Here is a 12,176-nt window from a genome sequence, read left to right on the forward strand (position 1 = left end):
AAAAAAAAAAGGTCAAATAAGTACATCATAACCCACTGGCTCATTCTTACTGCAATGATCCTACTTTGTAGTCCATGACACATGACAAACACATGCTACCAACCTCATGCATTTGCCCCACAGTGTTCAAATAAAGCCCAATTCTTAGCACTTAAAAAAGTAACACCCCAGGCGGTGGTGGCACACTTAGGAGGCAGAGGCAGGCAGATTTTTGAGTTCGAGGCCAGCCTGGTCTACAGAGTGAGCTCCAGGACAGCCAGGGCTATACAAAGAAACCAAAAAAATTTGGTCTCAAAAAAACCAAAAATAAATAAATAAATAAATAAATAAAAGTAACACCCCAGGGTTAGAGAGATGGCTCAGTGGGTAAGAGCACTGACTGCTCTTCCAGAGGTCCTGAGTTCAATTCCCAGCAACCAGATGGTGGCTCACAACCATCTGTAATGGGATCTGATGCCCTCTTCCGGTGTGTCTGGAGAGAGCAACCCTGCACTCGCATATATAAAATAAACCTTTAAAAAAAAAAAGCAACACCCCCTATTGGATTATTTTAAATAAATAAAGTAACAAATAACTAAAGTCCACTAGAGTCCATGATGAAACTTCAATGAAAAATACAACACAGCTGAGTTTGAGGCCAGTTGGGCTACATGAATCTCTATCTCAAAAACAAAAACTAAGACAGGCCCAAGTATGGTAGTGAACACCTTTAATTCCAGCAATCAGAATGCAGACATAGGTAGACTTTAGAGTTTGAGGCCAGCCTAGTCTATAGAGTGAGTTTCAGGACACCAGGTCTCTAGTGAGACCCTGACTCAGAAACAAAACAAACTACCCCAAAAACCAGCCACAGAGATGACTCAGTGTGCAAAGGTGCTTGCCAAAGCCCAGAACTCACAAAGGTGAAAAGAGAATTAACTCCACAAAGTTTATCCCTGACATTCAGGAAGGGAGAAAGAAGGGAGGAGGGAGAGGAATGAAAAATGGGAAGGTGAAGTTGTGTGTGTATGGGGGGTGTGTGTGTGTGTGATTTTAAAGCTACTTTATATGTATGGGTGTCTGTGTGTCTGAGTGTGCATTACATGTGCACACTGCCTGAAGATGCCAGAAGGGGGCTAGAAACCTAGAGTTACCAATGGCTGGGGGGCCACCATTTGGGTGCTGGGAATTGAACCCAGGTCCTCTGGGATCAAGTACTCTCACCACTGAACCATGGCCCCAACCCTGGAAGGTTAAGTTCTAAAAGATCTAAGAAGTCATTCCTGTTAAGACTTAGTTCAGACAAAACTACTTACCGTTCCATACAACTGTACATTCTGAGCACACTTCTTGCATATTGTGTTGGTTTTACTGTTAAAGAAAAAAAAGAAATACAAGACTTTCCTTAGAATATCTGAAAATGTATTCCTCTTAAATCCAAGGAATTTGTACCTGTTAGGTGCTAGGGGACAGCTGACATAGAGTCTGGACATTCAGTAAACTAATAAGGACAAAGAGGCCCTGATGGCCTCAAACTCACTAATGTAGTTAAGAATAATGGCTTTGACCTCCTGTGGCTAGGACTACAGATGTGAGACCACCATGCCCAGCTTTAATTATGACATCTTTAAGGATCCCTAAATAAGACTACCATGTATAGAAAAGACCCTCAAAACATGAAGCAAAATACCAGAAAAGAAGCTAATTCTCTCGGCTTCAGATGAGTACCTGAGAAATCAAAGATGAGGAATGAGACGTGGGTCTGCAGCATGAACTCCAGACTGACCACAGCATCTTATTTTGGTATTCTGCCTGTAGCTCACTATGGAGACCAGGCTTGCTTCTCCACTGCTGCAGTTAAAGGTCTGCTGATGTGTGTGTGTATGTGTGTGTGTGTGTCTGTGTCTTTGTGAATGTGAGTGTGTGCATGTGTGTTCGAGTGTGAGTGCGTATGTGAGTGTGAGTGTGTGAGTGTGTGTGTTTTCTGTTGTTGTTTTTGTGAGACAGGGTTCCCCCCTGACCCCCACCTCAGTGCTCTGCCCACCTGGTTAAATGTTTCAAGTCACCAGTTAATTACTTTTCAGCTCCTTGATCATTTGTATATAGTTACCTTTGTTTAGCTGAGAGGGGTCTCATTAGTCCCTGGACTAATTACAGACCTGTACCACCATGCTGAGCTCGCCTCTTCTTTTTCAAAGTGGCAGAAAATTGTACTAGTAAAATAAAAATCTAAGCAAACCATGGGTAGCAGATAGGAAATAATGTTTAGGCCGGGTGGTGGTGGCCCACACCTTTAATCCCAGCATTTGGGAGGCAGAGGCAGGCGGATTTCTGAGTTCGAGGCCAGCCTGGTTTACAGAGTGAGTTCCAGGACAGCCAAGGATACACAGAGAAACCCTGTCCTGAAAAACCAAAAAAAAAAAAAAAAAAAAAAAAAAAAAAAAAAGGAAAGAAAAGAAAAAAAAAAGAGAATGTTTATACTATGTATCCACTAATATACAAGAAGCTACATAATTTGTAACTTTTAGCTTCAAGTGATGGTGAATGCCTTTGACCTCAGCACTATGGAAGGCAGAGGCAGGTAGATCTTTTGAGCATGAGACCATCTTGAAACTGGGGAGATACTGTGGTTAAGAACATTTCCTCCATTTCCAGAGGATCAGAGTTCAGTTTCAGAACCCCCACTGCAATGCTCACTACCACCTTCACTCCAGTTGCAGTGACTTCTAATGCCTCTAAGCTTCTACCAACAACTGAGCTTACAAACACACTTAACAATAAAAATAAAGCCCGGCAGTGGTGGCGCACGCCTTTAGTCCCAGTACTTGGCAAAATAAAACTTAAAAAGACTATCTAGTCTACAGAGTAAGACTTCATCTAATTAAAAAAAAAAGAAGAAGAAAGAAAGAAAAAAGATGTGGGGATGGAGAGGTGGCTCAGCAGTTAAAAGCACTAACTGCTCTTCCAGAGGTCCTGAGTTCAATTCCCAGCAACCACACGGTGGCTCACAACAATATGTAATGGGATCTGACGCCCTCTCTGATGCCCTCTTCTGGGGTGTCTGAAGACAGCAACTATTTATTCAAATAATTCAAATAAATAAAATAAATCTTTAAAAAAAAAAAAAAAGGAGGGCCAGGCAGTGGTGGCACACACCTTTAATCCCAGCACCTGGGAGGCAGAGGCAGGCACACTTCTGAGTTCAGGGCCAGCCTGGTCTACAGAGTGAGTTCCAGGAGAGCCAAGGCCATATAGAGAAACCTTGTCTCAAAAACAGAAAAGAAAAGAAAAGGAAAGAAAAAAACTGCTACAATACAATTAACTACAGCCCTATGTAAACATGAAATATAAGCAAAAACTTTAAAAGAGAAAAATTAATGTATTTACTTTTTTTTTCTTTTTTGGAGAAAAGGTTTTTCTATGTAGCCCTGGCTATCCTGGAACTCACTATGTAGACCAGGATGGCCTCAAATTCAGAGGTCAGCCTGCCTCTGCCTCCTGAGGGCTGGGATAGAAACATTCACCCATACCACCTGGCTACATTTTTATTTTTAAGACATGATTTCACTGTGTAATGCATAAACCTAGCAGGTCTTGAACTTCCACTCTGAGACTAGATTGCTTCCCAGACTACAATGAAAGGGGCAGTGATATTTTTGTATAAGACTTTGTAAGAGAGATATGATCTCTATATATAACCCTTGCTGTCCCGAGCTGGCAGTGTTGACAAGGCTGGCCTTGAATTTAGAGATCTTCCTGCTTCTGCCTCCTTTGTACCAGGATTATAATTATGAGCCTGTTCCATCCTACCTGGCACATTTTCTTTTTAATTTTACTATTTTTTTTAAATGTGTGTCCTGTCCTCGTCTCTTCAGGTACCCACAGAGAACAGAGGAGTTGGTTGGTTCCCCTGGAACTAAAGTTACAAGGAATCTGCTAGGAGCATCTGGCTTGAACTCTGGTCCTCGGGAAGAGCAGCTCGCTTAAGCACTTAGTGTCAACATGACTGCTGGAACTGAAGAAGTGACTCACCACACCCAGAGCTGTTTACATTTATTTCTCAAGGCAGAAGTGGTGGTTTATACTTTCAATCCTAGCCTTAGGGAGGTTGAAGATAAAGACTGTTCTCAAAAAGAAAGCTAGCCCCGACTGCCACTCAAGAACAAAACATAACAAAAACAAAACAACTGTAAACAAAAGAACAAGAAAAACAAAAACTTCTTTCCTGGTCAAGCGGAACTGTACCTCTCCTGCTGGTACTCAGTCCTGCAGTAGGTGCACTTCACAACAGGGTGGGCAATCCGGCACTCCTGAAATGAAAGGAGATACTTTGAAAAGGAACTGGGGAGCAGCAACAGACTTCAGTGGGAAGCGGCAGACCTGGTAATAACTGTTGCTACTGTTGCCAGCAAGAGGCCTGGGTGAGTCACTTAACTCTCTGGACCCTATTCCCTCCTCTATAGGGGGACCCCTTCCCTGCTGTTGATGTGGGAGTAGGAATCTGTATGAACTACTCATAAATTTTAAAACAAATATATCATGAGTAAGCTCTAGACTCGTGGTGAGATCTCTAGGGTCCAGCTGGTTCGTCTGCCATTATGGGATACTGAGGATTACAGTGTGATAGGAAGGCAAAAGATTAAAGCCGTTTTGTTTATCGAACTTCCTTTAAAAAAAAAAAAAATCATACAGTCTTAGGCCGAACAGCAGTACATAACTTTAATCCCAGCATTTGGAAGACAGAGGCAGTCAGATCTCTGAGAGTTCCAAGACAGCCAGAGCTACAAGTTATAAGACCCTGCCTCGAAAACAGACAGCAAAAAAATTTTAGAACATAGTTTTTATGTCCAAAGGGGCCGTCAAACAATAGCTTTCAGACTCAGTAAGCCCAAATGGCTGAAGGAATAATATGGGCATCTTTTAGGGGGGAGCTTACATATACCGGACACACACACTCTGAATCTGAAACATCTGAGGATTTGTCAACGGCAACTTCGCACGAGCTTGGCGACCTAACTGTTGCTCTCTATTCACTTGAACAGACAAGGTGGGGACGAAGGAATAAATAAAAAAGTTGGCATTTCAGGGGTTAAAAAATGCTTAGGGAGAGGCAGAAGGCTACCAACTAGATGCTGAAAAGTCATCCTGTTCGTGTGTTCCAAGTCTATGTTGGGGTATTTTTCTCATCTTTCCCTAATAAAGCCTTGCTACCTCTAACTTTGAGACTGGCTGAAAAAGTGCCCACGAAGTGTCCGAGTTCGAGACACACCTCCCGGGCAGCCCCTGACTCCGGGGTTCAATCTCAGCCAGGACAGGGGAATCTCTGGGCCCTCATTCTAAACCCAAGACGACCACGGCAGGAGAGGAAGGCGGCCCAAGGGAATCTTCCCGGGGGCCAGTCGGGGACAACAGGGGGGACTCGCTGTCCCCTCCCGCGACCTCACCAGGTCGGAGAAGAAACCCCCGCCGTTGCTAAGCACCAGGACACGCCGGCTGCCAGGGCCTGGACTCGGCCTGGGGCTCCCCCACGTGCCCTGCAGTCCTCTGCCGGGCCCGGCGCAGCTCCTCGGCAAAACGGGCCGGCCACACCCTGCCGGAGCGGACCCCGGCGGCTGTCCTCGCCGGACCGGGAGTTCCGAACCGCGCCCGGAGCGTCCCCAGCTCCCGGCCGCCGCCCCAGCCCGCGCACCTTGCACAGCTGCTGCCCCTGAGACAGCGCCTCGAAGGGGAAGCGCTGGTGGCACTTGGTGCAGGCGTAGAGGGCCGCCATGTCCGGCCCGGGCCGTACTCGCCGCCGCCCCTCCCGCCGGCCCGCCGCTTTATCTGACAGTCTCAGGCACAACCTGGCGGCGGCGGCCGGCCCGCGGGCTGCGGAGGGCGGGCGGGCGGGCGAGGGCGGGCGCGGGGGCGGGCTCTCCGGTGCTCAGAGGCCGTTCGTTGGCTCGCGTGGACGTCGATCACGCGGGAGGGGACGGGGCGTGGAGTTCCCGACGGCTCTGATTCGGTCTGGGTGGGACTACGCCACTGTGACGCTCGAGGCCGCGATTATGTAAAGCGCAATCACGCGGGGGCGCCGCCTGGAAAGAGCGTCTTCCGAGGAGGAGCGCGGAAGCCCCCCGGGCTCCGCCTACCTGCCCGCCGCGGCCCCGCCCTCGCCCCGCCTCTCCTGGGCCGCGGGCGCGTTCGTGCTTCTCGCGATAATCGTTGAAGTTGTGATGTTTTGGGTTGCCATGGAGTTCCCCACTCCCCCCCCGAGGGAGAACTGGATTGGGGTGACCGTGGGGCGACGTCGGATTCGAACTACGAGACCATCCGGAGCTTGAAACCGCTGGGCAACCGAGGAGGAAAGTCTATCCTCGGAGCAGGCGGAGGGAAAAACGGTATTAAATGAGTGTGTCCTCTATGGGCTGGAGAGATGGCTGCGAATGCTTCAGAGTTTGGATCCCAGCGCCCACATCTGGAGGCTCAAATCGCCTGTAACTCCAGCTGCAGGTGTACCCCTGATGCCTCTGAACTCAGCAGGCACCTGCACTCACGTGCACTTACAGACACAGGCAAAATAAAATGTAATAAAGAATTTGGGCCATGTACACATGGCCTCCATACATACACAGCCTTCCGATGTCAAGAGTACCGTGGCGCCTGTATTGCCTTTAATTCTAGCTTCAGATCTCTGCTGTTTTACCATTTTACAATTGCCCACCGTTTTATTTTTTAAAGATTTGTTTATTTTTACATAAGTACGCCGTAGCTGTCTTCAGACACACACCAGAAGAGTGCATCGGACCCCATTACAGATGGTTGTGAGCCACCATGTGTTTGTAAGAAATTGAACTCAAGACCTCTGGAAGAGCAGTCAGTGCTCTTAACCGCTGAGCCACTTCTCCAGCCCTGCCTACCGTTTTCATCAGGCTATGCCTTTCATAGCATCCCCTGGAAATGTCCTTTTGGGTCATCTCTTTCTCTCCCTCACTTAAAATGGAGCTAATTGATCTATCCAGTCACCACTACTAGTATGTGTGAGACTTCGGGTTTGAGAGAAAGAAAAAGAGGTAGGACATGGAAAGTGAGAGGAAGGAAGGGAAAAGACAATATCGATGATCATTCGTACAATAAATCTTTTTTTTAAGTTATTTTTACTTTTAAATGTGTGTGTGCTCATGTGTGTATGTGCGTGTGTGCGTGCGTGCCTGTGTGTGTGTGTGTGTGTGTGTGTGTGTGTTTACACATAGATGCAGTGCCTATCGAGGCTAGGTGGAATCCCCAGAGTCTGGAGTTGCAGGCAGTTGTAAACTGACTGGCATGAGTGCTGGATATCCGAATTAGATCCCTCTGTACAAACAGTATGTACTCTTTTTTTTTTTGGTTTTTTGAGACAGGGTTTCTCTCTGTAGCCCCGGCTGTCCCGGTACTCACTCTGTAGACCAGGCTGGCCTCGAACTCGGAAATCCGCCTGCCTCTGCCTCCCAAGTGCTAGGATTAAAGGCGTGCGCCACCACCGCCCGGCTAGTATGTACTCTTAATGTACACTGAGCGATCTCTCCAGCCCCTCCTTGAATACATGTTAAGTATTTACTATGTGATGATTCTGGCTTAGGCACACAGTCAATAAAACAGACATGATCTCTACCTTTGCTTGGCAAATTAGCCAAAAGGGGCTATGATAAATTAAAAGACAAGCTGTAAATTGAGCATAGTAGTAATACTTGTAATCCCACATGGGAAGTCGAGGCAGAAGGATCAGAAGTCCAAAACTATCCTTGAATACATAACTAAGTTTGAGTCTAGCTTAAATTCCATGTAACCCTGTCTTTTAAAACAAACAAAAAACCGCACAGCCAGGAATGCTGGCACCAGCCTTTAATCCCAACACTAAGGAGGCAGAGGCAGGTGGATCTTGATAAATTATTTCTCTGTCCATGAAACGAACCAAAAACGAACCAAATTCAAGCCAGATTAGATTATATTCTGTTTGTTTTTTGTTTTTTGTTTTTTTTTTCCCCCAAGACAAGGTTTCTCTGTGTAGCCCTGGCTGTCCTGGAACTCACTCTGTAGACCAGGCTGGCCTCAAATTCAGAAATCCACCTGCCTCTGCCTCCCAAGTGCTGGGATTAAAGAAGTGAGCCACCACTGCCCAGCCAGATTAGATTATATTAAGTGTAGGTTTATTGGGCTCTCTGGCAAGTTCACTGGCCCCAAGGGGAGTCACCATGAAGACACAGGATAGGGAAGAGAAAAAGGGAAAAGGTGAACAGAGAAAGAAGAGAAGGAGAAGAGAAAAAGAGAGGGAGAGAGAGAGAACAAGAGAAGGAAATGTTTGAATCTTATAGGGAAGTGCCTCTGGAGAAGAGCAGCCTAGCCCCTGGCCTGGAAAGTTCAGGATTGGGGGCAGGGTATACCAGGTAGAGACTGAGGGATGCTGGGAGAACCTGGAGGCCAGGTGTGCTTTGATCTGTAAAATAGCACCTCAGTGCCTTGTGCCTGGGGCCAAAACCAGACAGGGCTCTGTGTTGGAGGCCAGCCTGGTCTACAGAGCAAATTCCAGGGCAGCCACAGCTGCACAGGACCAAAAAAGGAAGAAAGGAAAAAAAAATCCTGCAAGGAAAGAGGACAGACCAGGGATGGGGGGATGGAGGGATAGACAGAGTTGGTAGAATGATAAAATGGAGAACTTTCTGAGGGGCCAAGATCCCAATGTTGAAAAGAATTTAGCTTCCTGATTTAGCTAAGAGCATTCTTGCAGAGAGAAAAGAGAAGGCCCGGAGATGGGGTAGGGTTTATAAGATTAGGAAAGAGAGAAAAGAACCAGCCACCTGGGCCTTAGTGGGAAAGAGGGAGAGAAAGGATGCTTACAGAGTAGACAGGGGACTGTGTGCAACGTCTCTGCCTCCTGAGTGCTTGGCTTAAAGGCCTGTGCCACCACTACCCGGCTGCATATGGGTTTTTATCACAGTGAACCATACAAAAGGCAATAGGAAAGAAGTTACTGGCAGGCTTTAATCGAGGAGCCACATGACTGAGTTTGTCTTTTTGAAAGATTGATCTGAGGGGCCGCATCGGTGACTCAGGAAGCAGAGCCGGTTCAGATTCCTAGGTTCGATTCCCAGCACATTCATGGTGTCAAAACATCTGTAACCCCAGCTCCAGGGGATTGAAGGGGCATACAAGTGATGCACATACATGCAGACAGGCAGAACACTCATACATATAAAGTGGGCCTAATTTTTTTTTTTTAAAGATTTATCAGACACAGAGGCAGGATTGATACAGGTTTGAGGATGATCTTGTGTACATAGTTACTCCAGGCCAGTGGGGGCTACATGTGAGGCCAAGTTTAAAAAACTTATACGGCCTTCAGGATGCCCTAGGTTCCAGTCTACAGCACTGCATGAACCGGACACAATGGTGCCCATAGAATCCCAGCACTCAGGAGATGGAGGTAAGAGAATTGGAAATTCAGGGTAATTTTCCTCCATACAGTGATGTTGAGACTGGTTTGGTTTCTGTGAGACCCTGTTCTTGCAGGATGTCTGATCACACTGTGAACCCTGAGATTGTGTTAATCACTGAAAAAAAGCTATTTGTGGTGTTGTGGTGTGTGGCTCAGCCTTTGCACACAGCTTTAATCCCTCTGGCTAGATAGAATGCATATACACGCTTAGAGCATACCTTGGAGCCCAAACAGTGAATGTAGAATTAGTAGAAGGAAGCAACCAAGGTTGAAAGCAACGTCCAATTGAATGGCAGACAAAGTGGTCAAAAGAATCAGATTTGACAGAGTAGGATCTGCCCAACTCATGAGAGAGGAAAGGGAAGCTACTTAAGAGGCAGTGTAGAGAGAGGAAAAATAAGGAGGCAGGTTTACTGGAACAGTTGTACAGAGACAGGCTGCAGAGAGAGAACAAGCTAGACACAGGCGAAGACAGAACAAACCAGAAAATAGGAAGGAGCCAGAAGATTCAAACAGATTGACAGAGATAGTTTGAGGTCAAACAGAGAAATTCAGGAGAAAGCCCAGAGAAGCCAGATTGAGGCGGTTAGCATGGGGAGGAGTTTGAGCCAAAATGGCTGAACTGAGACACCCAGTCAGAGATCAGAAAGAACTAGAAAAGGGGAGACCTTAGTCAGCAGTAAGTCTCAGAGGCTGAGAACATTCCAGGCCTAGATAAGATTACACCTGGGCTAGAAACCTAGGTTAGCAGACAGAGGCAGGAAGCTCCGGCAGACAACAATTACGTCAGAATTGATGGCCTCAGGGTGGAGTAAATGCCTAGCTATCATTTTAGGAGTCTCCTGCAGTTATCTAGGCTAGAGGTGGTGGGTTAAAGGTCCCAGTGGAGAAGTGAAGGATTCAAGACATGTGTGGTGTTAGAGTGAGCAGGATGTACAGTGGATTTCATTTGGGAGGTGGGAAGAGAAGGGCAGATGTATATAATGATCAACATGCCCAGCTGTGTGTGTTGCGGGACTTGTGACAAAAGGGAAGACTAGGTGACATCCAGTACCAAAACCAAAAAGGGGTTTTTTGACATGTTAAGTTCTAGACCCACATGGGGATGCATCATCTAGTTAGTAAGTTCTTTTGTTTTGTTTTTGTTTTTGGTTTTTGGTTTTTCGAGACAGGGTTTCTCTGTGCAGCCGTGGCTGTCCTGGAACTCACTCTGTAGACCAGGCTGGCCTCGAACTCAGAAATTTGCCTGCCTCTGCCTCCCAAGTGCTGGGATTAAAGGGCATGCACCACCACCGCCGGAAAAAAAATATCTTATTTTATATAGGTATGTTGGTTTGCTTGAGTGTATGTAGGTCCATCATGAGTGAACCTGGTCCCCAAGGAGGCCATCAGAGGATGCTGGATCCCCTAGCACTAGAGTTACAATAATCTGTGAGCCTCTACATGGGATCTGGGAATTGAACCTGGGTCCTCTGTTAGAGCAACAAGTACGCGTAACTGCTGAGCCATCTCTCCAGCTTCTCTAGCTTGTGGGCTCTCTGTATCTCCTAGAAGTGTGAAATGAAGGCAGAAAGGGTTCTTTTTGCTTTCTGCAGTGCTCGGGACCAAACCCAAGGTTACATGCACTGGAGTCATAGTTAGTACATCTCTAGCCAGGAAAATAGGGGTGTGTGTGTGTGGGTGTGTGGGTGTCTGAGTGTCTGAGTATATGTCTATGTGTGTGTATGTGTCTGTCTGTCTGTCTGTGTTTGTATGCTGAGACAGGGTCTTGTGTATTCTAGGCTCAAACACTCTATATACTCAGTTGGCTTCTAATTCCCCTGCCTCCACCTTCTAAGTACTGAGATCATAGGCCTTAGTCATTTTGCTCAGTTTATGTGGTGCTGGGGATCAAACCTAGAGTTTCATACCTGCTAGGCAAGCTTTCTACCATTGGGATACATCCCTAGTCGTTGCTTTTAATGTGTATGTTTTTTTATTTCTGTTTTTTTTTCCCTGCATGTATTCGTGTCTATACACCACGTTTTCCTGGTGCCCTTGGAGGCCAAAGGAGGGTGTTGGCTCTCCTGAACTTACAGGCATTTGTGAGCCACTGTGTAGGTACTAGGAGTCAAACCAGGGCCCTTGGCAAGAACAAGTGCTCTAACCTACTGAGCATCTCTCTAGACCATGAAAGAGAGATGTTTGAGGGGATTGTGGATCTGAATGTGGAGTTTAGTGTCCTGAGCCCAACTAGACATGACCTTGGAATCGTGGAAAAAGAAAGACCCTTATTGAGAGAAAGGAGTCTCAAACAGTTAGAAGTCTAGCTACAGAAGAGACATTCACAGAGGAGCCTTGAGAGGCAATGCAGAGAGGGCAGTAAGTTTTAGAGTCCAGAAGACCTTAGACCCTGCCTCAGAACAAGAAAGCACAGGTTAGATCAGAGTCCAGGAGAAAAGCAAGAGACACTGGTCAGTGGGGTTAACAGCTCCTTGGAGGCTGAACTAAGATAGTAGCCAATGCTTCCTGGGCTACTTTGTGTTTGCTGAATGTCTAAGCTGTCAAAACTTGGCCTTTACCCATCATGTCTTTCTTTGTGTTTTGTTTTGCCCTGAAACAGGCTGGCCTAAAACTTGCTACATGTAGACCAGGCTGGTTTCTAACTCACAGAGACCTGCCTGCCTCCTCCTCCTCCTCCTCTTCCTCCCCCTCCTCCTCCTCCTCCTCCTCCTCTTCCTCCTCCTCCTCCTCCTCTTCTTCCTCC

At 46.8% G+C, this 12,176-nt stretch overlaps 1 protein-coding gene across 2 annotated transcripts in view; it reads right to left on the bottom strand.

Moving 5' to 3' along the window:
* Fam76a (family with sequence similarity 76 member A) overlaps nt 1-6,167 on the bottom strand; it is a 29,644-nt gene extending 23,477 nt beyond the window's left edge. Inside the window, exons 1-3 of one of the 2 annotated variants that reach the window (XM_031378947.1) lie at nt 5,669-6,167; nt 4,225-4,289; nt 1,296-1,350 (exon numbers count right to left, since the gene is read on the bottom strand). In XM_031378947.1, coding sequence (XP_031234807.1) covers nt 1,296-1,350; nt 4,225-4,289; nt 5,669-5,749 — 201 coding nt within the window. In that variant the 5' untranslated portion in view covers nt 5,750-6,167. The remainder of the gene's footprint in view (nt 1-1,295; nt 1,351-4,224; nt 4,290-5,668) is intronic. The other variant, XM_031378946.1, reaches the window with a different exon arrangement.
* Nucleotides 6,168-12,176: the final 6,009 nt, after the last annotated feature.

Source organism: Mastomys coucha, unplaced genomic scaffold, assembly GCF_008632895.1.
Source record: "Mastomys coucha isolate ucsf_1 unplaced genomic scaffold, UCSF_Mcou_1 pScaffold18, whole genome shotgun sequence".
NCBI classification, from domain to species: Eukaryota; Metazoa; Chordata; class Mammalia; order Rodentia; family Muridae; genus Mastomys; species Mastomys coucha.